This window comes from Poecilia reticulata, chromosome 3, assembly GCF_904066995.2.
Source record: "Poecilia reticulata chromosome 3, P_reticulata-male-v2, whole genome shotgun sequence".
Classification (NCBI taxonomy): Eukaryota; Metazoa; Chordata; class Actinopteri; order Cyprinodontiformes; family Poeciliidae; genus Poecilia; species Poecilia reticulata.
This window is the reverse complement of record NC_088832.1, coordinates 29,114,801-29,140,672: the sequence shown is the minus strand read 5'-3', so window position 1 is coordinate 29,140,672 and position 25,872 is coordinate 29,114,801. Positions and strand designations below refer to the sequence as shown.

Below are 25,872 nucleotides of genomic sequence, written 5' to 3'. Positions count from 1 at the left end.
GGCGCTTCTACTTGTCACAACAGCGCGGCGGATGACGAGCAGCCCTGTAGCAGTCGCCTTTCTCTGCGTTTGATCTGGCATTTGTTAATGGTAGAAAGTACCGGAAGAGCAACTGGTACCGAACTGTTCCATCATCCGCCGCACTATTATTACAAGCGTAGTGTGCATGAAGTCAGTGTAGCTTAGCCTAGCACCGAATGTCAGCCATGACATGGAACGGCTGCCGGGACTTCCTTCAGAGGTCCGCTTTCCCTTTTGGCCGCACTAATATTATACTTTCATATCACGGTAGGGGCCACTAGACATCGTCCTGCGGGACGCAATTGGCCCACGGGCCGCTAGAATGAGACCCATGATGTAGAGGAATTTAAGTATTGAGGACTGGTGAAAAATCAATTTTAAATTTGCCCCCAACCTTGTGGAATGTTGTCGAAGTATAAAATAATGCACTAATATTAGGGGGGGCTGAAAGTATATGAACAATTCTGGGACTGATGATAAAGAAGAAAAGATTCCAGAACTAAATAAATGAGCACAAGCTAAAGGAAGAATTTTGTAAGTATTTATCGTGGTGAGCATATGCTTTTTAATAAAGATTCATTCATTTTAAGGCTTTTTACTCCACTGAGTGCCCATAGATCTTTTCAACATTGTACATATCAACTGAAATCTACACCCTGAGTACCATGTAGCTTTAATAGATACTGACTTATGCAACTACACACATTACTCGCACACCACACAAATACAACATCAGAAGCACATACAGATCACACACATTTTTTTCTCTTCAATTTCTCAGCAGCAGTGCAGTCAGCTGCAAGTCACATGACTGGCTTGCCTCGTCTCACTGAGCATGCCCAGACCCCCGTTAGTGTTGTTAGGCAAAATCTAAAGAGCAGTAGGAGAGATCTGCAATAGATAAACACTTGCACACGCACCAGCTGGCGCGCTTGCAGACACGCACAATACGCATCTAGAAACACCGTCCAGAGCTGTGGTTGCTGCGTTCTTGTATTTTTTTTAATGGCTCTTTTGTCATCTGTCATTTCAGTGGAAAACAGCCACTGACAGAGGGAGAGATAGAGAGAGACACACAGAGAGAAGCAGGTGCGCCCTTTAAGAGGAAAGAAGCATCTGAGGCAAGGACAGCATCCCAGTCTCCATTCTCTGTAGAGGTAAGTGTGGATGGATGTGATGGGAGTCCGAAGCGTAGGGGGAGGGGGGCAATCCGCCTGAGCGCATCTGTGTTTGGGCTAAACTGCTATCTAAGGAGAAGGATGAATGGTGGAACGATCGAGGTGAATATATATATATATATATATATATATATATATATATATATATATGTGTGTGTGTGTGTATCTTTTTGTACGTGCGCACTGTCAGGGGGTGGGTGGGCTCATTTTTTTCTCTGTGACTCTATTGGTATGTGAGACGACAGAGGCCAAGGAAATGGCAGGGAGTGCGGGGGTGAGTGGGATCGAGATGTAAATGCGAGGAGCAGGCTTAAGGACGTAGAAAACGAATAGGTGCTGAGCATGGAGATGAGCAGGGTTCTGCAGGGTTACAAAGAAAAGATCAGATTAGTGCGATCTATCAAAGCAAGAGCATTTAAGCTCTTTTTTTGGTCAGTGAAATATTAAGGAACAGAAAAATTCGCTTTCTTGACTGTTATTAAGCTAAATAGGTGTAGCTTAGCTGTTTTTTTCTGTGTTATGTTAACATCATCATCTGCAGTGCAAATCTGTGTTGCTGTGCAGCCTTTGTTATGCCGATTTATTGTGCCTTACATTTAGTGAACTGAAATGTGTGTTGTGATGCTCAGCGGTTGATTTAGAAGGATATGGGACCCTGAAATAGAGCCAGTTTTGGTGCTATTCCCACAGAAATATCTAAATTGCAGTAGATTAATAAATAGGTAGACATCAACTTCAAGCCTTATGGGACTTGTCCACGTGAATATAGAGTATTTCTGAAATTAAATATTTATTCATAGTTTCCACACAATTCAAGCATCCTTTAGGCTTTCAACATGTGATTATACCTTTGTCATTTTCTGCCCTTGGTTTGGTTGCTTGGCACCCACCTTATTTGGGTATAAAGTGGAACCTTCTGCCTCGGGTGATTTTGTTTAAATCATGTATCAGTGCATAGCTGACAAAGAGGCATTTCTCACCTGCTTTTGCAACCAACAATTTGAACTTAAACTGCATTTAGTCATATTTTCAAATTTTTTGATATTTATTGATGCACATTTATTGATTAAACAGTGGAAAAATATAGAACAATCCCAGCTGGATCCATTGTAGGGGTTTGTAAACATCATTAATTAAAATTTATCATGACAACAATAAATAGAAATCTTATCATGATAAGAAATGTATCATGATAAATGCCTAACCCTAGGAAGCCACAATATTGCAATGTGTAGGTAAACAAATTGGCCAGGAGCTGTTTTTTTTTATTTTTTATATTCTTGGGGCTAAGGAGATGACATCGTCCATTTTTTAAATAGTTCAAACATATTTTTAAATAGTCTGCACAAAAATCCACCTATCCAAAAAATGTATTCTTGTTTTTCGCACCTCATAAAATATGTTGTTTGCAAAACATCCATTGGTTAAAGTACATATGTATTTGAGGGACTGAAACTTCCCTGGGAGATGCTACACTATCATTGGCAGCATTACAGCTAGTTATTGTTTACATGTGTTATCTGAATGAAAGATGAACCTCCCATTTGTATATTGGCATATGGACTTAAAACTTTATCATAATATTTAATGGTATTTTTTTGCAATTTAAAAAATATTGACAGTCAGTGTAGCTTTAACCCATCACTGTCACTTCTAAAAGTAAAACCTCACCTTTTGTTGAATGGTTCAATTTTGTACTACTCCCTGATAAACAGCACCAGTCAATTGTATTTAGTCATATATGTGGAAGAATATAGTTCAAAAACCCTAGTTTTTTTTTTTGTAGTTTCCACATATCATAAATTAGAATCTGTTGTTATTAACAGATGACAAATAATTGTTTAGTTAATAACATTTTATTAACCAATGCACATATTGCCCATCCTCAATAGACAGTGTGCTTTTGACATTTTGCATGTAATTGATTTTGTTTACAAAAATGTTTTAGAAATTTTAATATTTTGCCAGTATTCATTGACAGATATTCATGCCAACAAGGAGTAGAAACAATGGGTTCTTTTTATGCCATGGTTTTTGTGGTTACATCAGTGCTGTCTTTCTACTACACTTCTAAAGAACAAAATACAGTAACCTCTTGTTCTTTGGTATTAACAGACTAGAGTCCTGGAAAAAAATATCTAAACAAAGAAGTGAAGACATCTAGGGTACTGAACGTACAGCACAAATCTCCCACACACTTTCTCTCAACAGTGATTAATGCCACTCTGAAAGGAGGCAGAGATGGTTGTTGCTAGGATACATGGCAAGGTGAAGTGCAGGCGATTTAAACAAAAAAAGGAGGAGGGCACCGTTGACTAAGAATGGCATCACTAGCAGTACCCTGTGTTGCATGTTTTCTTCCTCTGCTGATTTTCTTTTTTTCAATTTTTCCAAGGCTGTGGAATTCAGAGGAGTGTAAAAAGGAACGGACGGTCACACAAAGCTCTTCATTTTTTTGTGCTCTTGCTCCTTTCACCTGGAGGTAGGCTGCAATGGTTGGCACTAATCAGAGGCCTAAACCTGTCTGAGAGAGCCCTATGAACAGCCGATCCAATGGTAAGACAGCTGGGATCCTATTGGTGTGTGTAATCAGTGAGTTTGATAAAACTGTCACATAATTGATTTAGATATTTGTGAAGGAGATTTAATAATGTTCCAGGTTGCATGTAGAATGGCTGATATTTTTTTTGGCATTCAGATTATTTTATCTTTATTTAAAAATAAACGTCCTGGTCCGTTGAGCTGAAACTGTCACGCTTTGACATGTCTTTTTTCATATTTTAAAAGTCATCCTTGTCATTCTCAGTTAGGTATTCTTATGAGGGAAGATGTCAGAGGATGTTCTGTGTCTCCTCTTTGAGATGCTATATAAAACCTTGTTTGAAGCCCTTGAACGGGAGGCTAAATAGGGAGATGAAAGGATGCTACCAAGGGGCTGTATTTTCTTTCCTCTACTATAATGGTGTTTTCACAATGCGTTGGCCCACAGGACATCAAAGGCCAGTGTTGGACCGACGAGGAGTCAGATGGGGAGAACGAATCTGAACAGTTCCTTTATGGAATCCAGGTAGAGAAGGCATTATCACTTCACTGTTGACGTAGTTTTGCTAAGATGTTACACATTTTGTTTTTTTCATAAATTTCTGTCATTGCTATGTATTTAATGTATTTTTTAAATGACATTGAAGTAAAAATTTAAATTACCTCAAAATTTGACTATTCTTTGTGCCACCTTGAGCCAGTCATCTATATGTTTGAGATTAGTGTTGATGAGTCATTTACCAGACTTTCTGTTGGCCTTTCAAAGTTGTTCTTTGAAATTTGGCTTCATTATCCATTTTTATTCAGTCTTTGTCCCTGATTATGTAAAAAAAAAAAGTTGTGTTTTTTAGTCCTGGGCCAAAATGAGATTCTCGCAATTTAAAAACCTTGAGCAAAAATACAATACTTTCTCTGTACTTGCACCAAAAAACAAAGTAAAAATGCATAACATGGCCTGACAGCTTTTATTAGGAACACAAAAATGACTCTTAGTGCTGCTTACATAAAAAAGTATTGATTTTAACAGCTTCATGTATGATTGCATACAAGTATTATTATAATTGATATGGATATCACAGGTTCTAATGTTACCTATTATATTAATTGTTATTGTATTTGATACACAGCCTAAGCAAAGATACATAATTCATTACTGTTTTAAACCACTCCTGAACTAAAGAAAAGGCATGAATTATTGCTAAGAGCTCGGAAGTTATATTTTCAGATTAATGTACATTTTGCATGTTATTTGGAAATAAAGGGTCCATATTTTTATTAGTTAGCAACATTTGCATTCATTGTTTAACAAGCACACATAACTCCTTTTTCTTATTGTTAGTGTTAGTTGGGGTAAGCTGCCTCTTTAAATATTTACATTAAATATAAATATGGTAAATATTTCCATCATAAAGTTCCACTGAGCAGGAAGAACATTTTAAATGGCTTCCAACATGCTGCTTGATATCTGAAACTTTATATTCTTTTTCATAATGAATGAATGCAAAATGCATTATTTGCAGCACATTTTAGACACTGACAAATTAATCTCCAAGACCATCAGGAAATTCATCATCTTTATCTCATAAAGTTGATAGCTCTTCTTCCACCTAAGATCTTAATCTGAGTTATCCCTTTTTCACTGTTATCTTCCAAGTCTTTTGATTGAAATGTAAATCCAGTAAAGCTCGTTTCAGCGAAGTCAAAGTACATGAAAGCAGTGCAGCTATGATAAGGATGGAACTGTAGTGCACACTGAGCTCAGAAGATGATAGTTTGACTTCAAGACACCAGATACAAGCATGAAATACTTTTTAGACCAGAAAATGATCAAGAACCAAATCTTTCTTCAAATGGTAACCAGAAATAATAAAAAAGACTTATCTAAATACTTTGAAAGAGTTCAAAAATCAGTATTGAGAAACTTCCTCTAGTAATTCAAATTCAAAAACGTATTTAAAGTAATGTGTGCAGTCAGTGTTTAGTAATTTAAGTTTGTAATGTGTGTTTTAATATTCACTTTTACATAAAATAAGCAATCTGGATCTTGTTGGGTGTTTGAATCTAAACAGTTTTTTAAAGCTATTATTATCCCTTCAACTTTTCATAATTTTGTTCAATTATAATCCTTATCAGTAATAAAAATAATATAATAATCAACCTATTTTCCATATATATTATTAGGATTTTATGTGATAAAGCAAGTTAAATTAATACATCATTAACACATTATTTTCTACATTTTGTATGGTGTGCACTTGCATTCAGACCTCAGATTTGATATTTGTGGAACAATCTTATTAATGTAATTACAGGTGCATAATGTTTCTACCAGCTTTGCACATTTAGGACCTGACTTGTTTTTTAATTTTTGTAAAGTAGCTCAAACTCAGTCAGGTTGAATATAAAATACGTGAACAGCAACTCCCAAGTCTTACGACACCTTCTCTCGCCTGAGGCGTATTCTGCATGGTCCTCTTTAATAGATAAATGTCCTTTGATCCAAACTATTCTGTATATGGTTCTTAGGGTGGTTAACCTACTAAAAAATTAACACCCACATCAGCCTTATGTCTTTAGCAGCCTCTAAAACGATTTCTTCCAGGATTGTACGGCATGTAGCTCCATCCATGTACATGTTTTATGGATGATGGGGAAAACCCACGTGCAAACAGGACATTGGCAGAGGCATGAGGCATGTTGCAGTTCAACAAAATGTGAAAAAGCTGAAGGGGTAGGAATAGTGCTGGTGCTGTGGGATGTTTGGGTGTGTGTGTGAAAATAGTCAGTATCCATTGAGAATTCATTCACTGCTATAACTGTGACCAGTGCTGCTTGTTGCAGGGGAGCTGTGCTGCCGACCTGTACCGCCACCCTCAACTAGATGCAGATATTGAAGCTGTGAAAGACATCTACACCGACAGTGCCATCTCTGTCAGGTACAGCACATAATCATGTCCTGAAAATCTTTAAAGGTGTCATGCTAGCTGTAATGAAATACAATTTGCGTCCTGATTTTTAAGCTAAATAAGAAAGGAGAACATAACCTTAATTCATCTCTCACTGAGTGTAATCAGTAGAAGTGAGCAGAGTCTAATGATTCACATTAGTTTTGACAGATTTACTGTATCTGTTGCTGCATCTCTGCGCAGGGAGTACGGAACCATTGATGATGTGGACATCGATCTTCATATTAACATCGGCTTCTTAGATGTGAGTCAGCACTCTCTTCTCACTGCAAACACCTCTTCCGACTTTTCCCATTACTATTTTAACGTTGACATTTTGCAAAGTAACACATCATTTATAATGCATCTGGTGCTCATAAGATATTTATGCAATGAGAAATAGCCCTAATTAGGCTGCTAACTGCGTGTATTTGTGTATTTGTGTGTGTGTGTGCCTGATTCAGGAGGAGGTTGCAACAGCCTGGAAAGTTATAAGAACAGAGCCCATTATTCTGAGACTGCGCTTTTCTCTTTCTCAGTACCTTGATGGACCCGGTGAGTAAAGGCGCAATGTGTGTGTGTTGGTTTTCTAGCAGGGACATTAGGTATTTATGCCCCTTACTGAGTGTGGGAAGTGAGTACAATATGTGTCACACACGTGGGACTGGGAAAAAAAAAACCCAAAAAACTTGAGTGTCTTTCTGTCGACTCTGTAATGATGTTAGTCATCTTTATTTATTCAGAGCCGTCAGTAGATGTGTTTCAACCTTCAAATAAAGAAGGCTTCAGTCTGGGCCTGCAACTCAAAAAGTAAGTGAGGTGATCATTTATAATTTATCTGTGAAAGTATTTATGCCCCTTGAAGTTTTTCACGTTTTGTCACATTATAACCAAAAACTGCGATGAATGTCATATATATTTCATCTCATAGTTTAAAAAAAAGTGGAGAATAATTATTAAGTGGAAAGAAGGAAAGATATCTGGGCAACACTGTTAAGGTCTGAAAAATGTGATATGAACTTATATTCACTTTTTAGAACCAATTTTCACCTCAGTAAGGACAGCAAGTATTTTGGGTGTCTCTAGATTTATACTAGATCTATACATCTATACTAAAAGTTTTGCGCATCTTTCTTTGTAAGTAGCTCAAGCTCACTTTGTTGAGTTTGAGCTACTCAGATGCAGAGCTTAAGCATTTCAATATTTTATTTTCAAACTTTTACTAGATTGAAAAAAGAATGTGAAATACTTTTTCATGCAATATATTATTTGTATTCTTAAATTGACTCCTTTTAAAAGGTTAAATATGTGTCAAACTGTATTTAAATAAAAATGTGAATCTTTGTGAAAGCAACCATTCACAATATTTTGTCAGCATGGAGGTTTAGTAAAGCTTAAAGTTTTACATATTTCATAAACATAGTTAAAAATAGATTTCTAAAACCTCCGTGTGTGGAAAAATGTGAAAAAATTGCATCAGCACATCTAACCATATTCACCTCAAAGTAGTGGAAGCACCTCAATTATTACCTGGTTTGACAGTTTAGAAGGGCAGCCATGTATCAATAGGTTTGCAGCTGGGCCATACTTTCTCTATTTCTTTATAATGGATTAAAACGAGATGTTTAAAACCTGGGTTTTTGTTTTAAAACCAAACACGACTTTAATCTTCTTTCCAACTTTATCCATGACCTGTGTGGTATATCCCGTAGTCTTTATGATGCTGTTGGTTCACTAATGCTTTTTAACAAACAAATGCCTACAAGTAAGATTACGGTTGTAAAATGCAAAGAAGTTGAAGCTTATGACTGATTAAGAATGTAATTTTTTAAAGTGATTTTCCTTTACAGTTTAGACGTATGATTCAGCACAGCTCAGATTCACTATAGTCATGTTTTTATTGTGGCAGGATCCTGAGCACATTCACCTCACAGCAGTGGAAGCACCTCAGCAATGAGTTCCTCAAGGCCCAACAGGAAAAGAGGCATAGCTGGTTCAAAGCTGGAGGGACCATCAAGAAGTTTCGTGCTGGGCTCAGCATTTTCTCCCCAATTCCCAAGTAGGTTTATTTTTTAGAAGTATAACTTCTATAAAATAAATATATATATTTTTTAGATATTTGTTAAAACTGTCACTGTGTCGTGACAGATAGTCTGTGAAAAGATTGAGCTCCTCTCTCCCTGAGCTACTGTCTCTGTCTGAAAAAACTGCATCACTCCCAGTCAAAAACAGCCAATCTAACAACTAACTGTAGCAAATATGACGAGAGGGGGAAGAAAAAGTCAACACAGCATCTTGAACCCCGACTTAAATTCAAAAGCTGACAAAAGTTCCTGAGGGAAGGAAGCATTCTTCTCACTCCCTCTCTAGGTTTGACAGGTATGAGTGCACAGGGATTGAATACTGACCCACTTGATGGTGGCCAACTCCACTAACTAGACTGCCCTGACATCCTAATGACTTGATAGCAGTCTCATGTCAAGGGGCTACTTGGATAAGGTACTGAGAGTAATGGCAGAAATGAAGACTGGTCCTTGTAGTCCAACAGTTAGTAACTGGAGTTACTGTCCAAATCGATTTCTGTTGGCTGTCTTGTGTCGACTTTTAGTATAGACTGAGAGACAAGAGCAGAAAAATGCCTCTAGAAACCCACCAAGGAACATAGTTGAGTTATTTTACAGGAAAAGTCAAGTACCTTCAAACCTGCAAACTTTCTGCTCTAAATCTAAACCCTTCTAGTACACCTTAGAATATCATCACAAAGTGACTGTATTTCAGTGATTTAATTTAAAAGTTGAATCCAGTCTATTGTATAGCTTCACTACGCATAAAGTAATATATTGCACATATTTACTGTATTTCTGTACATTTTGACGATTGTGACATAAAGAAAACAAAAATGTTAATTTTAGTTTCTCAGAAAATTTGTCATTAACATAAGTTATTTTCTTAAGCATATAAATGTTATATGCTGCAAAGGAATTTTGCCTGCGGAGACAATGGCTTATTTTGTGGGAGGTACAGTAAAATTGTTTTTTTTAAATATATATATATGAATGAACCTATATGTATATTTATCATGCAGCGTTTCAAATGCAATACCTATATTGTTAATTCATACAAAATAAATAATTCTAACATTAGCAGTGACAATATTTGTTTGTTTGTGTTTTGCAACACACCAAAATCTCTTCCCTGTGTCCTCTGGTTTGCTAATCCTGCCATTCCAGGATTAGTGACCCCCATTGCCACAAATATTTTCTGGAAGCACCCCTTGGTCAAAGTCCTTTGCAAAAGACTGTAAACCTTGCATTTTCTTAATAGAAATCAAATATTTTTCACATTTAGTCTAATTTTCTGAGAAACAGAATTTTGGATTTACATTAGCTATAAGCTGTAACCATCACACTTAAACGAAACAGACACTTGAACTATCACTCCATCTGTAGTTATTCTATATACCGTAGTATAAATTAAACTTATTGAATTGAATTAATAAGTAAAATAACTCTGATATTGTAACTTAATAAGATGAACCTGTATGTGTGAGAGACACACGTAGCATTTAGACTAAAACCTTTACCAGGATGGTTTAGTCTAAATAATTTTTAAAAATCTTTTCAGGTCTCCAAGTTTCCCTCTGATCCAAGACACAGTCCTAAAAGGGAAGCTGAGTGTCCCTGAGCTGAGAGTGACCCGCCTGATGAACCGCTCTATCTCCTGTACAATGAAGAACCCTAAAGGGGAACTCTTTAGCTATCCACCAAACAGCCAGGTGAGGGTCATTTTGGTCCTTTCACCTCCCAGACTTCTGTTATTGTGAAATTTACTTTCCAGTTAATTTAAGTTTTACTGTGTGGTGTTATTGCTCCATTTATTCTTTTCAGTTTCAACTACACGCTTGTCTTCGTCCACCTGTCACCTGCATTGTTTCACCTGAGCCTTTCCTCCACCCTTACCAAAACATAGTTGGTGTGCCCTTTTCCATAATGCTTTGTCTTCACTTGACCCATCAGACTGTAGCTGTCCCGGCGGCCAGGGCCCCAGCGCAGATTACCACGAGGCAGCTGATTGAATTGTTTTTTTCATCCCAGGCGGGCGGCCACTGCAAGAACATCCCTACTTTGGAGTACGGCTTCTTAGTGCAGGTTAGATCCTAAGAAAATATATCCTCATAGTCAAAAACATTTGTACTCCCTGTTTCAGTTATTAAATATTGTTTAGGACACAAGCCTATGGAGCTTGGTTAGTCTCTAACCCCAACATGAGTTTTCAGCTAAATAAAGCCAACGATATAATTCTATCTGATTTTATGTAATAGACCAACAGGAAGTAATAAATAATTGTTAAATAGAAAGAAAGAAGATCCATTGTTTTGTTGTTTTTTTATCTTAAAAGTGTGGCATATGTATTGGCTCCCCCTGAGTTAGTACCTTGTGCAACCACCTTTTGTTGTGATTGAAAAATCTTTTAGTGTTTGTCTCTACAAGCTTTGCGCAGCAGAAGATTGAATTTTTTGCTGTGCAAAATAGCTTTATCTCATTAAGACTGATTGAGGAGTGTCTGTCAAAAGAAATTTTCAAACCTTACTATTACTATTAATAATGAGTTCAATTAGTAGTAGTCGGTCTTACTTTTGATTGACCTATTTGAGAAATGATTTGAAAACATTCGGTTGTTGCTCTGGCTGTATGTTTATGATTGTCCTGCTGAAAGGTGAAACAGCCGCAGTTTCAGCTTTTAAAACTCTGTGAAATTTTATTCCAGTATTGTCCTGCATCTATCTCCATCTATATTCCAATCAACTCCAACGGATGAATACCAACCAGTAAAAGGATGCAGCTTTCCTTGCTGCAGGAAAAGTTGCGTCGTGATGTTGCCAACATAAGTGGAGTTCACTTTTTGAGAACTTTGAAATAATCAAGCTGTTTTTGCACGCTGAAGTTGAAGTGGTTGAATCTCATCCAGACATCATTTAGCTGTGCTTTATTCAGGATTGAGTTATACTGTGCTACTCAATGACAAACTCTGAATATTTTATGCAATAAGAGCTGCAACATTTTCCCTAAAAATGAGGTTGACTTGTCTAAAAATGGCTCATGTAGCTTTTAAACATAAGCATGTTAACTGAAGTCTCACGACCTAACCACCAAAACTTATTCATTTAACGAAAATGTTTTGCACACTGATTTAATTGTTTGCGAGGAGGAGACACAATGCAGATGATCTGAAAGCTCTGCAGCTCACTCTGACACACTTCTTACGATTCTCTCAAATGGGGCAGATTTAACTAAAATAGCACAGATGATTTTGGTTTAAATGTTGAAGGTTTTGTCTACAAGCATATAGGGGTGTAGTGATATAATAATTTCACGATACGATATTATGGTCACGATACGATGTGTACCACAATATTTGTTGAACGATTCGATGCGATACAATCCGATACGATTCAGTGCATTTTTACAATTTTCTGAAAGATTTTAGAAGGACAGAGTGATTTTAGTGACATTTTGTGTTCCATAGACTTGAATTTAGTTAACTGAAAACTGATTAAAAGCACCAATTACACAATACCTGTCTATGATTGGACAGTCTAACAGTCTGCAGCTGGACAAAATGAATCAAAGATGCAGTGAGAGAATTAGTTTATGTCATTTAATTCATGTGGATTTGACATAAAACTCAAAAGTTTAAACGGTAATCCAGGAGCAGAGTGGGGAGATTATCAGCCTCTGTAGACTCTCAATATGCAAATGATTGATTGCACTTATGTTTTTTCTTTTGGACACTGTGGCTGCATTTTGGAGTAAAAATGCAGCCACAAATGCAGTCTTTTGGACTATGAGAAAAAAGGGTTTTCTACCTTGGCTCCCGGAGTTAGCCGTGGCTGTGAGCTGCTTTCTTCTAACTGCTAAAGTCGTGGCTCCGCCTCACCCCGTAGTGATCGACTCCCTGCAGCTAAGCAGCGCCGCTATTTCCCTGCTTGGGTCTCTGAGTAGCTGCCTCTCAGACTGCCAGGATCTCATAGTTCTCTCAGTCTCTGATACTCTTTGTCTGTTGCTAATAAGAATGATTGATCAGCCATTGTTATCATGGAAATCCTCAATGCGCCGCGGATTCCGGCTGGGGTTTTTCCTGCTCAAAACACAGCGCCGCTGCGCGCCCGCTTCGAATGTTATTAACCCATGTTCATTCTTCATGTAATCCTTTATATACAGAACAGAAACCGCAAAGCTAAAAACTAATTATGAAGTGAATGCTACCAGTCGAAATTTGCATTAATTTCGCGATCTCACTGCTTTTGCAGATGCTCCGTTCGCGCCGCTGCTCCTTTCCGCTTCTCCGTTCCGCTTCTCTTTCATGGTTACTTGCACAACTTTACTTCGTTTCTCAGCAACAAAATACAGCCCATCGTTATTTATTGAAGATTTTACATGTCCAAAAACACAGGAATCTAATGTTTCGTTTCGTTTTGTACGTTTGGAAGCTCATTCCCTCTCACATAATCGGAAAAGCCGGGGAATGGCGGAGCTTTTGACATTTCTCTGACAATCGGAAAAATATGGGTTACTAATTTTAGCATAACTCTGGTTGTACTTGGCCAATTAACACAATTTAAAAACAGGTGTGTAGTTTATAATGTGCACTTTAAGCTCAAGTTGAAAGTGAGACTGAGGGAGGCGGAGTCTTGCTGCTACGCCGTAACAAACTACATGTTAAAAAGAGCTATAAGGCTATGGGCCCTATGGTTTAACGGATCGATACTCGCGGATGAAAAATCGATACTTTCCGAGGGCAGAAAATATCGATATATATCGCCGAATCGATTTATTTATACAGCCCTACAAGCATACTGTTATGGTATCATGAATTTGATTTGTTTTAGCTGCCATATAACCATAATTTGAAATTTTTTTTATCAGAAATGTGCATGAGTCAATGTTTCTTTCTCTTTGACGTTTTTGATTATGCGTTGACATTTTAAAGGACAAAGAAGAAATCTCTCACAACAAACCTGGTTGGCAGTGATTCTATAAGTGGGTTCAAAGCAATGCACTGTACATAGAGGACCACAAATCTGCTGTCTCACTTCGGTCCGTTTCTAAAACCCTATTGCAGATTAAACCACATAAAGTTGCAGTGACAAATTGTCCTTCCGAATTGATTTTTTCTGTCTCCACAGCCTTTATTCTTGTAAACATCAGTGCTGCAGGTGGGAGTTATAATTGGCAATTGCATTATGCTTTTTCTTGTAACAGATAATGAAGTACTCAGAGCAGAGGATTCCCACTCTTAATGAGTACTGCGTGGTTTGTGACGAACAGCATGTCTTTCAGAATGGGTCCATGCTGAAGGTATCAAGAAAAGAGACACACTCCTGTACTAATATTTGATTTGTTTTTTTATTTTCTATACACAATGGATAAACAAAACACATATCTACCTGTGTATATTATTCCATACATTTATTTTTATTTTCCTAGTAATAGCATATTAATCATGTTTTATCTCTCTTTTTATATGCAGCCTGCTGTGTGTACCAGAGAGTTGTGTGTGTTCTCCTTCTACACTCTGGGTGTGATGTCTGGAGCTGCAGAAGAAGTGGCAACAGGAGCAGAGGTAACAACAAACACATATATGCAGTATTTTAGGAGTCAAAATCTTGACATTCATATAGAAAAAAAGGTCACAAAACTTATACATACCGTTATAAGACTTTCCCCTAATTAGTTGTTCTTCTATTTTTATGTATACTGAAAGACATCAAACTAATTGGTATTAACCTTTTCTAACCCTTCCTAGGTTGTGGACCTGCTTGTGGCTATGTGTAGAGCTGCACTTGAGTCCCCACGCAAGAGCATTATCTTTGAGCCCTACCCATCGGTTGTGGATCCAAATGACCCCAAAACACTTGCGTTCAACCCAAAGGTTTGCATTCCCACTGCTTAATGCATTATTCCAAGTACCGTATTTTCCGCACTATAAGGCGCACCTGAAAACCTTCAATTTCCTCAAAAGCCGACAGTGCACCTTATAATCCGGTGCGCCTTATATATGGACCAATATTGAGCCACGGCAGGTCTAGCAACTACGGTAAGCAGCCGCCGACTTCATTTTCCCCCATAGAAGAAGAAGTGCGCGGTGCATGCTGGGATAGTTGTCAGAACGCTGGTTTGTTAATAAAGTTTGATAATACATTTAAAGCCAGGGGGGCGGAGGGGCGGGGGAAGAGAGACAGAGACTGCGGCGGCAGCGTGTCGGTTGGTCTGTGTTACCCAGAAAGCAGTTGGGCACAATATCGCAACACCAACACTGTGAGTGAAACAATGACTGGGGCAGCCTACTATATAAAGTACTCGGGGACTATTTCTTTACAAATGTGGATGTGTAATAATAAAGTACGCCACAAATTGGCAACCCAAACTGAAGCGTCTATTCTATGTGCCTTATAATGCCTTAATATGAAAAAAGTTTTAAAATAGGCCATTCATTGAAGGTGCGCCTTATAATCTGGTGCGCCTTATGGTGCGGAAAATATGGTAATTTGAGAATTGATTTAAGAAATGTGTAGTCTGTTTTATTTGACAAACTGCTGTCACAAGATTTTGTTTTATATTTATTTTAAAGTTGTTGTTTTTTTTCATAATAATTCTTTCCTTCTCCTCTGCATTTGTTTGCTTTCACCTGGACACAGAAGAAGAATTATGAAAGACTGCAGAAAGCACTGGACAGTGTCATGTCCATCCGTGAAATGACCCAGGTACAAAAAGGAGGCAGGAGGGACAAATCTTTATCAAGAAGAGAAAGTCCTTCTGTCTGTATATTAATTTGCATTTTCCAAGTACTTATTTGATTTTTTGCAGATGGAAATAAACAGCAGATGCTTCTCTGTTGTTTTCAGGGTTCATATTTGGAGATCAAGAAACAGATGGACAAACTGGACCCTTTGGCCCACCCTCTGTTGCAATGGTGAGAATCCATTCCAAAAATATGTTTACACTCATTCTTTAAAAAGCACGTTAAACTGGAAATATCCCACATATCCACACACATACCCCTACACTACTGCAATTAATAAAAATACAAATTGTAAAATGAAAAATATGCTTTATTATTATTATTATTAGAATGAATTCTGTGTTTCTTTGTAGGATCATCTCCAGTAATAGGTCTCATATTGTCAAGCTGCCTCTCAGCAGGGTATGAATTCAAGATATTATTCCTTTTGTCTCCAGAAACAAAAACACACTTTCATTATGGTTTTTTAAACATATTCTCTCTCGTTCTCTCTGGTTTCTGATTGCATTTTTACAGCAACTGAAATTCATGCACACGTCCCACCAGTTCCTGTTGCTCAGCAGCCCCCCAGCCAAGGAGGCTCGCTTTCGCACCGCCAAGAAGCTCTATGGCAGCACCTTTGCCTTTCAGTGAGTTAACCCTAGCTAATGGAAATTCCTACTATCTATACAATTTTTTACAAAACGCTGGGACAACCTATTTCTTCTTTTTTTAAAATTATGTAAAGTAGCTTTTTTTTTTTTTTTTTTTTTTTTTTTTACATTAAAACCTACCTCTGGCATCAAAATATTTGAGAAAATATAGCAGAATAATTTCCCCAACAACCACTATAATGTATTATTAGAGCAAGACACCCTAATTATAATGGATATGCCTGAGTGTAATTTTAATGAAACCATTGCAACAAAAGGACAAAGCAGTGACTGCTCTCTTGGACTGAGAGGACACCTTTCTAAGCTAGCACATGGAGCCAATGATGTTTATGTGAGCGAGATAGAGATTTGTCCTGCAGCAGATGGGGCTCTGCTGAATATTTTAGATACACTCAACCCATCTGGGCAGTGTCAAAGTAAAGCACACACAGTGCTGACACTCTCCCTTTTGCTGCTGGTTAATGCTTTAGATTTATTAATTCCAAATAAACATTTCTAGTATTTAATTGAAGCTGAGTATCATCGCTCTATTTTTACCTCAACAGACATCATGCAAAACAGAAATAGCTTCGCTTTTAGAATTTAGAAGACATGCCAAACAAAGGTAAATGGTAAGTTTATTTAATTACGACAGGAAAAATACATTTTCTCAAGTCCAGCAGCCACGTAGCGATCTTGATCTTGGCTCTTTTCAAGAGAGATTAAATACCTATACTGGAAAATCCAGTCAGTAGTCATACATATTTTAAAATCTAATTTATAAATAATAAATGACAGCTGAAGATTATCATGCATTTTTAAACAGGCCTGCATAATTTGTATAAATTGCACTACAGTTGAGACTTCGATCAAATCAAACATTAAACATGAAAAAACACTTCACACTTCTTTATAGTTTATCTTCAGTGCCTGGTCGAAAAGGAAATTACCAACACATTTAAAACAATAAAAACACAGGCAAAAAGAATACATTTAGAACAAAACACTACAATAGAAAAAAATATTTTAGTTTAGCTTAATTTTGATTGAGTCCATCAAATAAAATTTTAGTTCATTTCAGTTGAACTCTGTTTAATTCAGATTATTTAAGCCACATTAACTTCTAGTAAATTCACAGCAAATGCCATCTTCAAGAGAAAGAGGTGCAATTAATACCCAATTATATCGCAATGTATAACCAATCCAGTCCTCTGCAATCATATGATTTAAATTCAATTCAGTTCAGTTAATTCATTTCACATCAATTCAGTTCAGTTTAATTCAGATAATTTTAAATCAGTTTTTTTCACAGCAACAATTGACAACAAATTAACTCTTAAGATTGTTTACAAGGAGACGAGGGTCAAATGTGTGTCCAATTATTATGTAATACACAGATCCAAGTTGCTTTGCTCATACTTTGCCTTTTCTTTTTTCTCTCTTTACTCCAGTGGATCCCATATAGAGAACTGGCACTCTGTTCTTAGAAATGGACTGGTCAACGCCTCTTACACCAAGCTGCAGGTAGGTTACTTCAGCTCGGATTTATGAAGCTTCTTCCCACAGACAGTAAACCTCCTCTTTTTCGACGCAGGCTTTCCATCAGGCTGATCCATATTTGCTATCAATAGATGTCTCATCTTGTCAATTTTTCTTGAGAACAGGCCACAGTGGCAGATGTTTCTGGTCAATATCGGCTACTTTCAGCAGATACCATATTCCAGCTTGGAGCAGTAGGACTAGGTTGTGGTTTCAGTTGCCATGTCAGGAGGCTGCCTGTGTGCCCTGTGGGGGTCGGTCACACGCTAAAATGTTAGAATACTGTAGAACACAAAAGACAACTTTAATAGTTGTGAGTAAAGTTTTTTGGGGGGGCGAAGAGACGCTTCTTTTAAATTAGAACGTTCACATAAATAATTAATTCAAACCTGAAATAAACAGGACGGATACAATTTAAAAACCAAAATGGTAGAAATTAGCCTAAATCAACTTTCTCTAAAAATATCAGAGTGCTAATCCAGCACAAGAGAGAGCACAGCATTGCCTCATTTTCAGAATACAGCCGATAGTGGCTGCTTAGACACACTTGCATATCCTGAAAATAGATTAAACAGAATTCAATCAAAAAACTTGAGCTCATTGAATCATTCTTGTCAGCTGCGATTTCTCTGTCACGCTGATATGTCTCATTTATGTCGCCTTTGTTCTCCTGAGTTTTTGAACTCTCCATCTTGGATCTTGGCTCGGCGCTTTTTGCCTCCTCCTCTTTGTCTCAGCTGAAGCATCCGCACCCTTCCTTTGTCACCGTCTTTCACAGAACAAAGGAAACTGAGTCAGTCTCCACCTTCAGTTAACACACAAACCTCACGTTCTTCTGTTTATTCATTTTCTGTAAAAGTGTCTGTGTGTGCGTGCGTGTGTGTGTGTGTTCTCCCTTGTAATTATGTCTGTTTTCTTTCACTTATACCAATAGCATTGGCATAGATTACATAAGTGTATTTCTGGCAAATGTATTCATAAAAAATGTAATTCAAAGTTAAACCTTTGTCAAAACACAAACATCAAGTGTGAATGCATTACAGACAAGCACAAAATAATATATTTGTGACATGGAAGATAGAGGATGCTGGGTTTTAAAAAAAAATCTTTTTTGACAACTAAAGATTTTAAGCATGTTGCATTTGTTATCACCCTCTCACTCTCCCTCTGAACTGTGGATGCAGAGATCCACACCGCAGGTTATAGACTCTGCTGACAGGATATAATAATGTCCTTTCCTGTTGTAGTCAGATGAGACCAAAGTTAAAATGTAACTTTGTGGTCTGCATGCATGTTGGTAAACAAAGCAAAAAGGACATGTCCAAACGTGGTGGTGGCAGCATCATGCTGTGGGGATGAATGTGTAAGCATCGCTTTGTTTTAGATTTTCATTTGTAAACAAAATGTAAGCGCAGTTCCAAACCATGTGTCCTTTTTTCCCCCTTCACAATTGTGAAATATTTTGTGTTGGTCTATCACATAACATCCAAATGAACATTGAAGTTTATGGTTGTAAAGTGACACAATTAAAAATGTTCAGAGGATCTGAACACTCTTTGTGACACTGTAAATCTTCATTTTTTATCCAAATGTTACCTGAATACCACAATGTTAGAATTTCAACCACAACACGTTCCTTCTCCTTTTTGTTATCCACTTTCAACTATTTGGATTCTCTTATGTGAATGTTTTTTGGGTTTTTTTGGACAACTTTCACACAAGAAAAGCTGTGTGAAACTTTTCACACAACTTTCTTTTGGTGAAAAAAAAGTCAGCTTTTTTCACCAAAGTTGATTAGGAATAAATTGGGCTGTATTTGTGTGTGCCTTATTCGTAAATGTAAAGCTCAGTTACCCATCCTTCCTTCCTGCTCTTTTCAATCCCAAGCTGCACGGCGCAGCGTATGGAAAGGGCATCTATCTGAGCCCCATCTCCAGTATATCTTTTGGATACTCAGGTAGGAATATGTTGTTTTTGCCACTAAGACCTGCTATCCCCGCTTCTAATCAGTGTCTTCCTGATGTGGCCTGATCATCACGATGGAGCACGCCATTTTTTTTTTTTTTGTCTTACAGCCGTCAATATGTTGTGCTGCTGTTTTGTAGCGTCATGTCTGTTCATTTGTAAAAGCTGAGGCTTGTGTACAACCTGCCTTTCCATACTTTCTGTTGTGGTTGTTTTTGGTTTTGGGTTTGTAACATCAACATTTGTTTTTGCTTTTTTTTCTGTTTTCTCTTCTATTGTACAGTAATTTTGTAGTGTTTGTAGAGAGAATATGTCAGATGGTTGCAAATTTCCTGTTTGTTGACCAAGAGTCGAAGCAAATAATCAGAACTTATGTTAAGTTAAGAATGTCCAGGGCATTCTTGTAAAGAGTTTCCCAATATTTCAAAAAAAGACTACAATTTCAAATTGTTCTGTAGGCATATTTTTTTATTTATGCATGCAAACATTCTGTACACACTCATAAAAACGCTGAAATTGAATTAGTCAGTGAGCATATTATGTATTCCTATTCAGGCTGCTAACCAAAACCTTCAAAACAAAGTAATTTCCTTGAAAATGACAAAAAAAAATAAAGTTTACACAACCTGAGTGACTCAAAGTAGCATTTTTCTAAGACAATTTTATTGGCCTTGCTGTGCTGTCTTGTGTAGGAATGGGGAAAGGACAACATCGCATGCCCACCAAAGATGAGCTGGTACAGCGTTACAACCGTATGAACACCATACCGCAGGTGAGGCGCACATTGCACTCTTATTTGTGTTAAAATGATCAATTTTAAATTAAAACATTTTCTTTAAATATGTGCTTTGCCACTGTATTGTGGCAGTTATTGTTTTTTGTCTTATCTCAATACAGACTTTCATTGCCTACAAAGTAAAAAAAAAAAAGCATTGTCCTTTGAACACATCAGTTAGATCTTAATCTAAACTGCAACCCATGACTGTCTTTCACTGTAGAGCCGCCCAATACAATCAAGGTTTCTGCAAAGTCGAAACTTGAACTGCATTGCTCTTTGTGAAGGTAATAGTTCTAAATTATTTCACCTATTTTAATAAATGTCAAATAAAAATGTCTGGATTTAAATGAGGAGTCATGCAAACACGACAAAAATATTGAATATAAACTGTATTTTTTGTGTGTTTTTCTTCCCCAGTGATCACTTCTAAAGATCTCCAGAAGCACGGCAACATATGGGTGTGTCCGGTCTCCGACCATGTCTGCACCCGCTTCTTTTTTGTGTGAGTAATCCCGTCACCGTGACGAAAAGCACCATTGCCCTTTGATGGAAAATTGTTAAAATGAGTTGTCATTTTTCCAACGACCACCATTTTTAGGTTTTGGCATAAAGGAAAATATAATTTATTTATTCATCGAAACACTTATATTTATGTTTAAAACATTAGTTCTTTTTTTTAAAATGTTTTTAGCCAACGTTAGTAGAAGCCATTGTGCAAGGTCCAAATAGCCACTTCCGGCTCCGAAGCCGCATGGTTCAGACCCCTGGTGTATCACTTAAAATGTTCTGTATGTTACAATAAAGTTTGTTTAGGCAATGTAGTCATAAGCTGCTAAGATCAGCAAATGATCCAGTGTGAATACCTTTACAAGTCAACGTTTATAATAGGTGTTTGTGTATAATTGCAGGTATGAGGATGGCCAAGTAGGGGATGCCAACATCAACACTCAGGAGCCTAAGGTGCAGAAGGAGATCATGCGTGTGATTGGGACCCAAATCTACTCAAGCTAATGGAGGTTCTGCAGCAGATCTATCGCTGTCTCAGCAGGGGGGAAGCAGACAAGACAGACAATTGAAGCAAACGTTTTGAGCGAGCTGTCCTTAGGCCAGATACTGAGGGATGAAAAGCTCCTGAGCACATCACTACCGACATGGTTTAACTCTAGTGTTCTTGTTTTGTCCTCTTTCTCTTGTGTTTCACCTTCTCCGCATTGTTACGACTTACATGTTCGCCTGACCCTCAGTTAGGTTGCACCTGGTTTAAATCAGCTTTCCCCCAGTTTTTACTACTGTCTACACAAATGCACACATTTTTCTGGGCTATATTCTTGTTGCTGTGTGTTTACTTTAACTGATTCAGTTTTTTATTCTTCTTTGTGAATATGTAGTAAAACAACTATTCATTCCAAATGATTATTGACCTTTTTACGGCAAATAACTGGAGAGAATTATGCACACATGGAAGTTAGTTTTTTTAGAGTGTTTGGAAAGTTATTAATCTGCCATTATTTTCTGACTGAAGACATGAACCGAGGCCGTGATTAGCGGAGGGACACACACCACTTGTCCACTGATACTTCTGGGCTGTCAAAAGTAGTTTTTGAAATTCAAACTTAATATCAGTATATATACTTTGTTTTGTATAAAAATATTTACCTTAGCTAATCTGTTCATGATAATTGTTGTTTTAGAAACAGAAAACCGGAAATTCCTATTGACCATGAAAATTTCGATTTTTTTTGGCCTTTTGAGATTTTGGTTTGTTTTTTATTAACTATTTTAACAAACACAACACATAAAAGATGAAAAATTATGCAGGTTCTCAGATCGCAATGATAGATTTGAATTAAACAAAATAAGATCATATCATCTTAACACTAAACAGAGTACATAAAAGTAAATATTATTTAGTGATGCATTAACTGACTGAAAATTTAGGTTTTTAAGCTGCCAATTAACAGTTAAACCCATTTACATATAAAGTAGAAAATGGGCTGAAAAATGTGACCCATATGTGTCTTAGACATGCTACACAAAACAAATTGATTTCCATTTCAGACCTAGTTTCGTTTAATTAACCTAATCGGGTTACAGGAAGCACATTGTGAACCATAAAAACTCCTTAACCTGAAATATAAATAATAGAAAAAAGACATTTGCCCCACCCTAAATATTTCAAGAAATGATGGCATAAAATGTAGGATTTGTTGTATTTATAACTTTGTTTTCTTATTTTTTTGGAATTCAGTCCTTTAGTGTGTTGAGAACACACAAAGAGAGAATTATGATGGATGAAACATCAGAATAAAGCTGTCGCTATCAGAGGGTATAACAGTGATGCAAATTTGTACAGTTAAAACCAGATATTTACACAGTATGCTGCAAAAAATAAGACACAAATCTGCTTTTTTTTCCACTGTTTGAAATTTAACAGAGAGAGAGAATATTTTATGAATTTCTTCAACTTAGAAGTTTACATAACTTCACTCATTGTTTGGCAGAATAATATTTTAAACCATATGACTTAGCGTCATACATTGCAGGTTTCTTTCTAGAAGCTTCTCGCAACAGATTGACAGAATTTTGACAAGTTCTTTATAAATAGTTTGGTAGTGTACTTTGGTCGTTCTCCATTTGCAAAAAACCCATTTGTGCTCAAACATTAACTTCTTGGCTTATGTCCTGAAATATTGCTTCAATATTTCAAGTTTCCTAAAAATGTGTACCTTTGTAAGTATTTACAAACTCTTGTCTCTTTTGATTTCCTTTTAGAGTTTTGTCTTTTTCCTTAATCAGTGATCTTCATGTTGACCAGTTTCTCTGTGAATACTTACCCCTTCTTACTATCTTGGCTGATTTCTTTAGATTTGGACATCACACGAGAAATTATTTCAGATGTTGGAAATAATCAGTTGCTTACAAAATAATGACATCATTGTCAGGGGTTTCTCAAACTGTTTAAATGCATAGTAGTCACAGTCCATGCAGAGTTTTGAATTTGAGGAGAGGAAGAACAAAATATCTGGAGTGTTATTCCACTAAAAATAGGGAGCATCTGCTTCAAACCAATACCAATGGATGGATGGATTCTCTCTTTCATTTTGGGTGCATTTGGCAAATTAAAAAATAAAACTCCTGGCGTAAAACATTTAAACTTTAGTCTGATTTAATATCAAGGTAATGTGTTTTTTTTTTAAATGTTTTAAAATATATAAGTATCTGGTTTCAACTGTACGTTGGATTGCTGGGACTATCATGACTCAGTAGGGGAAAAAGCAGTTAATTTAATTTGCGATCATATTACTGTGATAGCCTTTTAACCTTTTGTGCATCATCGTTTTTTATGAGTCATCTCTACATAAAATGAATAATTTGCCGTGCTTATTTTCAAATGACCATCTGTGTGTATGAGCAACACTTTCCACCGGAATTCTACAATCGGAAAATGTGGACTTTCCCAAAGCCCCAAAAAATGTTCTGGCAGCATTCAGTCCAGGTGAGCTCTGTATTTTCTTGATATTACACCACACATTACATGTAATCAGGGTTTGCCTAAAATGGGGACAGTGACTATCATCAGACCTGGAGTAGACAGGAAGTAGAATACAAAAGGTGAGAATCAAACAAACTGAAATATACAACTTGTTGGCTACGGTATGTCTCCACAAAAATGAACTTTTAAATGTTATCAGAACTGGAATTCTAACCACTAAGTGGACTTAAAGACTCTAAAAAGAAAGCAAATTGTATGTGTGTATATATATATATATGGATGATGGACATGTGATGCTGACCCAGTGCAGTGCCAGACTCTGCGAACAGCTGATAACTGTTTCTGCCAAGATGTGTGAGCGATGAGTCTTTTTAGGGGGCTTATTGTCTCACCGTCTGTCTCTGCTTTGTGATGTCTCAGAGATTATGACGACAGCAATGATGGTGATTGTGGTGCTGGTGAAAGGCAGCCGTGCTGGAGAAAACGAATAAAACTTGATTTTGCACAGTTTTTACAAACAGCCTTATTTGCTTTGATGTCTGTTGACAATGTGTGACAATCAACCATAGACATTGTCTATTGTTGATGAGGTTTTCTACTGGTGTTTCAGCCAGAAGGGGGCAGTATTACTCCACGGCCTTTCAAGCAGGCTGACAGCTCAGTTTGCAGATGAAAGAAGATAAAATCAAACCCTTTTTTTCTGCTTTTTCACAATTCTCATGTATAATTTTTTGTAATCAGGGATATTTGATGGTGACACAAAGGAATTATTTATGATCTGCTCTAGTCACAAAGCCATCATGTCTGAGAATACTAAGCTGTTTCGGCTGTCTTTATCATGACTACGTTTCTTATCTGTGGGTGCCGAATAAAACATAAACTGACACAAGACCACTTTATTTACCGTAACTACAACAATGTAAATACAAGCATTTGTTTTTTTTCCGTAAACGGCTATGATTGTAGAAGAGAAGAAATGAGCAATTCTATCAACACAATGACAGGCACTGCAAGCCGTCTCCGTCTGGCCCCTCTTGGTTTCTGTTACTCTCTCCGACCACAGAAAGCTCTCCTATTTCAAACCTCCACAGCAGTCCGGTCTGATTGCTGTTTTGGCACACGGGGCCCTGTATGTGTACAAGCCTTGGCTGTGTTGAGAGCAGTCTTGATCATAGGGGAGCCAAAGCACTCACAGGCTCTTCAGAAGCACTTTACGTTTGTATGTGTAGCTGGTAATTGCCTCGTTTTGTAAGCTGACCTATTTGACATGGCACATGGTTTGGCCTTTGTGCTTATAAATGTACATAATGTATATATGCTCGTGACTACCAGATGATGCGTATAGTTTGCAAATGACTATGATCTAGGTTACCAGGACCTCATGTTGGACATGGTCCCCCGGTTTGGCTTTGTCGCCCAGTACCAAAGCCAGCTGGCTGGTTGCTTGCAACTGCAAATCGCTTCGATCCAAATTACATTTCATGCACAGTTACGTCTTTGACCACAGAGGGGAGCTCTTGTGTTATTCTGCTGCTCCTTTGTTTCAGTAGCTTTCTTTGCATACTTAACATACACTCCTGCAAATCCACACACACCTGCTGGTAAACAAATACACACACTCAAACACTCCACTGTGGTTGTTTGGTCAGATAAAGGAGTAGTGACGGGAGGGCACAGGGTCACTGAGGGTTGTCTGGCCCTCATCGGATGCGGCTGCTCTCAGCCTCGCTTTCTCCTGCCTTTGTAATAAGTGTGACCGCTTGATTCCTGCACAAAAGGAGCAATTACTGGGAGTTGTTTAATCACCCACATTTTTATTGAGCACGGGGTCTTTTAGCTTGCAGCTCAGGCCCTCGTCTGCGGCGGCAGCCGGTGACAGGAGTGACAGAGAAGGTCAGTGGTTTAACGGGGCGCGAAGAGGTTTCGTTTGAATTAAGACTTTGTGGACTACTGTGCGCACTGTGAAGGCCCTTGAGAC

At 37.4% G+C, this 25,872-nt stretch overlaps 1 protein-coding gene across 7 annotated transcripts; it reads left to right on the top strand.

Annotated features, from left to right (window-relative positions):
* The first annotated feature begins 861 nt into the window (after positions 1–861).
* LOC103462675 (protein mono-ADP-ribosyltransferase PARP6) lies at positions 862–24,404 on the top strand. 7 transcript variants are annotated; one of them, XM_008405599.3, is made up of 23 exons: positions 862–1,178; positions 3,595–3,755; positions 4,189–4,266; positions 6,582–6,676; positions 6,890–6,950; positions 7,150–7,240; positions 7,429–7,495; positions 8,595–8,744; positions 10,310–10,460; positions 10,780–10,833; positions 13,948–14,043; positions 14,216–14,308; positions 14,492–14,617; positions 15,384–15,449; positions 15,591–15,658; positions 15,841–15,889; positions 16,004–16,116; positions 17,571–17,643; positions 19,546–19,615; positions 20,316–20,395; positions 20,622–20,685; positions 20,819–20,903; positions 21,310–24,404. In XM_008405599.3, exons 2-23 carry the CDS (start codon positions 3,753–3,755, stop codon positions 21,410–21,412), a joined length of 1,836 nt encoding a protein of 611 aa, XP_008403821.1. In that variant the 5' UTR covers positions 862–1,178; positions 3,595–3,752; the 3' UTR covers positions 21,413–24,404. The 7 variants fall into 7 exon arrangements, with proteins under 7 accessions (XP_008403821.1, XP_081461540.1, XP_008403820.1 ...); XM_081605414.1 differs by having other exon boundaries at positions 10,702–10,833; positions 15,387–15,449; XM_008405598.3 differs by having other exon boundaries at positions 6,567–6,676.
* Positions 24,405–25,872: the final 1,468 nt, after the last annotated feature.

Excerpts from the sequence above, each read along its gene's own strand:
- LOC103462675 (XM_081605413.1), top strand. The coding sequence starts at position 4,159 with ATGGTGTTTTCACAATGCGTTGGCCCACAGGACATCAAAGGCCAGTGT. Across the intron at positions 8,745-10,309 it reads ATTTTCTCCCCAATTCCCAA|GTCTCCAAGTTTCCCTCTGA; the intron begins GTAGGTTTATTT and ends AAATCTTTTCAG. Across the intron at positions 17,644-19,545 it reads CCTCTTACACCAAGCTGCAG|CTGCACGGCGCAGCGTATGG; the intron begins GTAGGTTACTTC and ends TTCAATCCCAAG.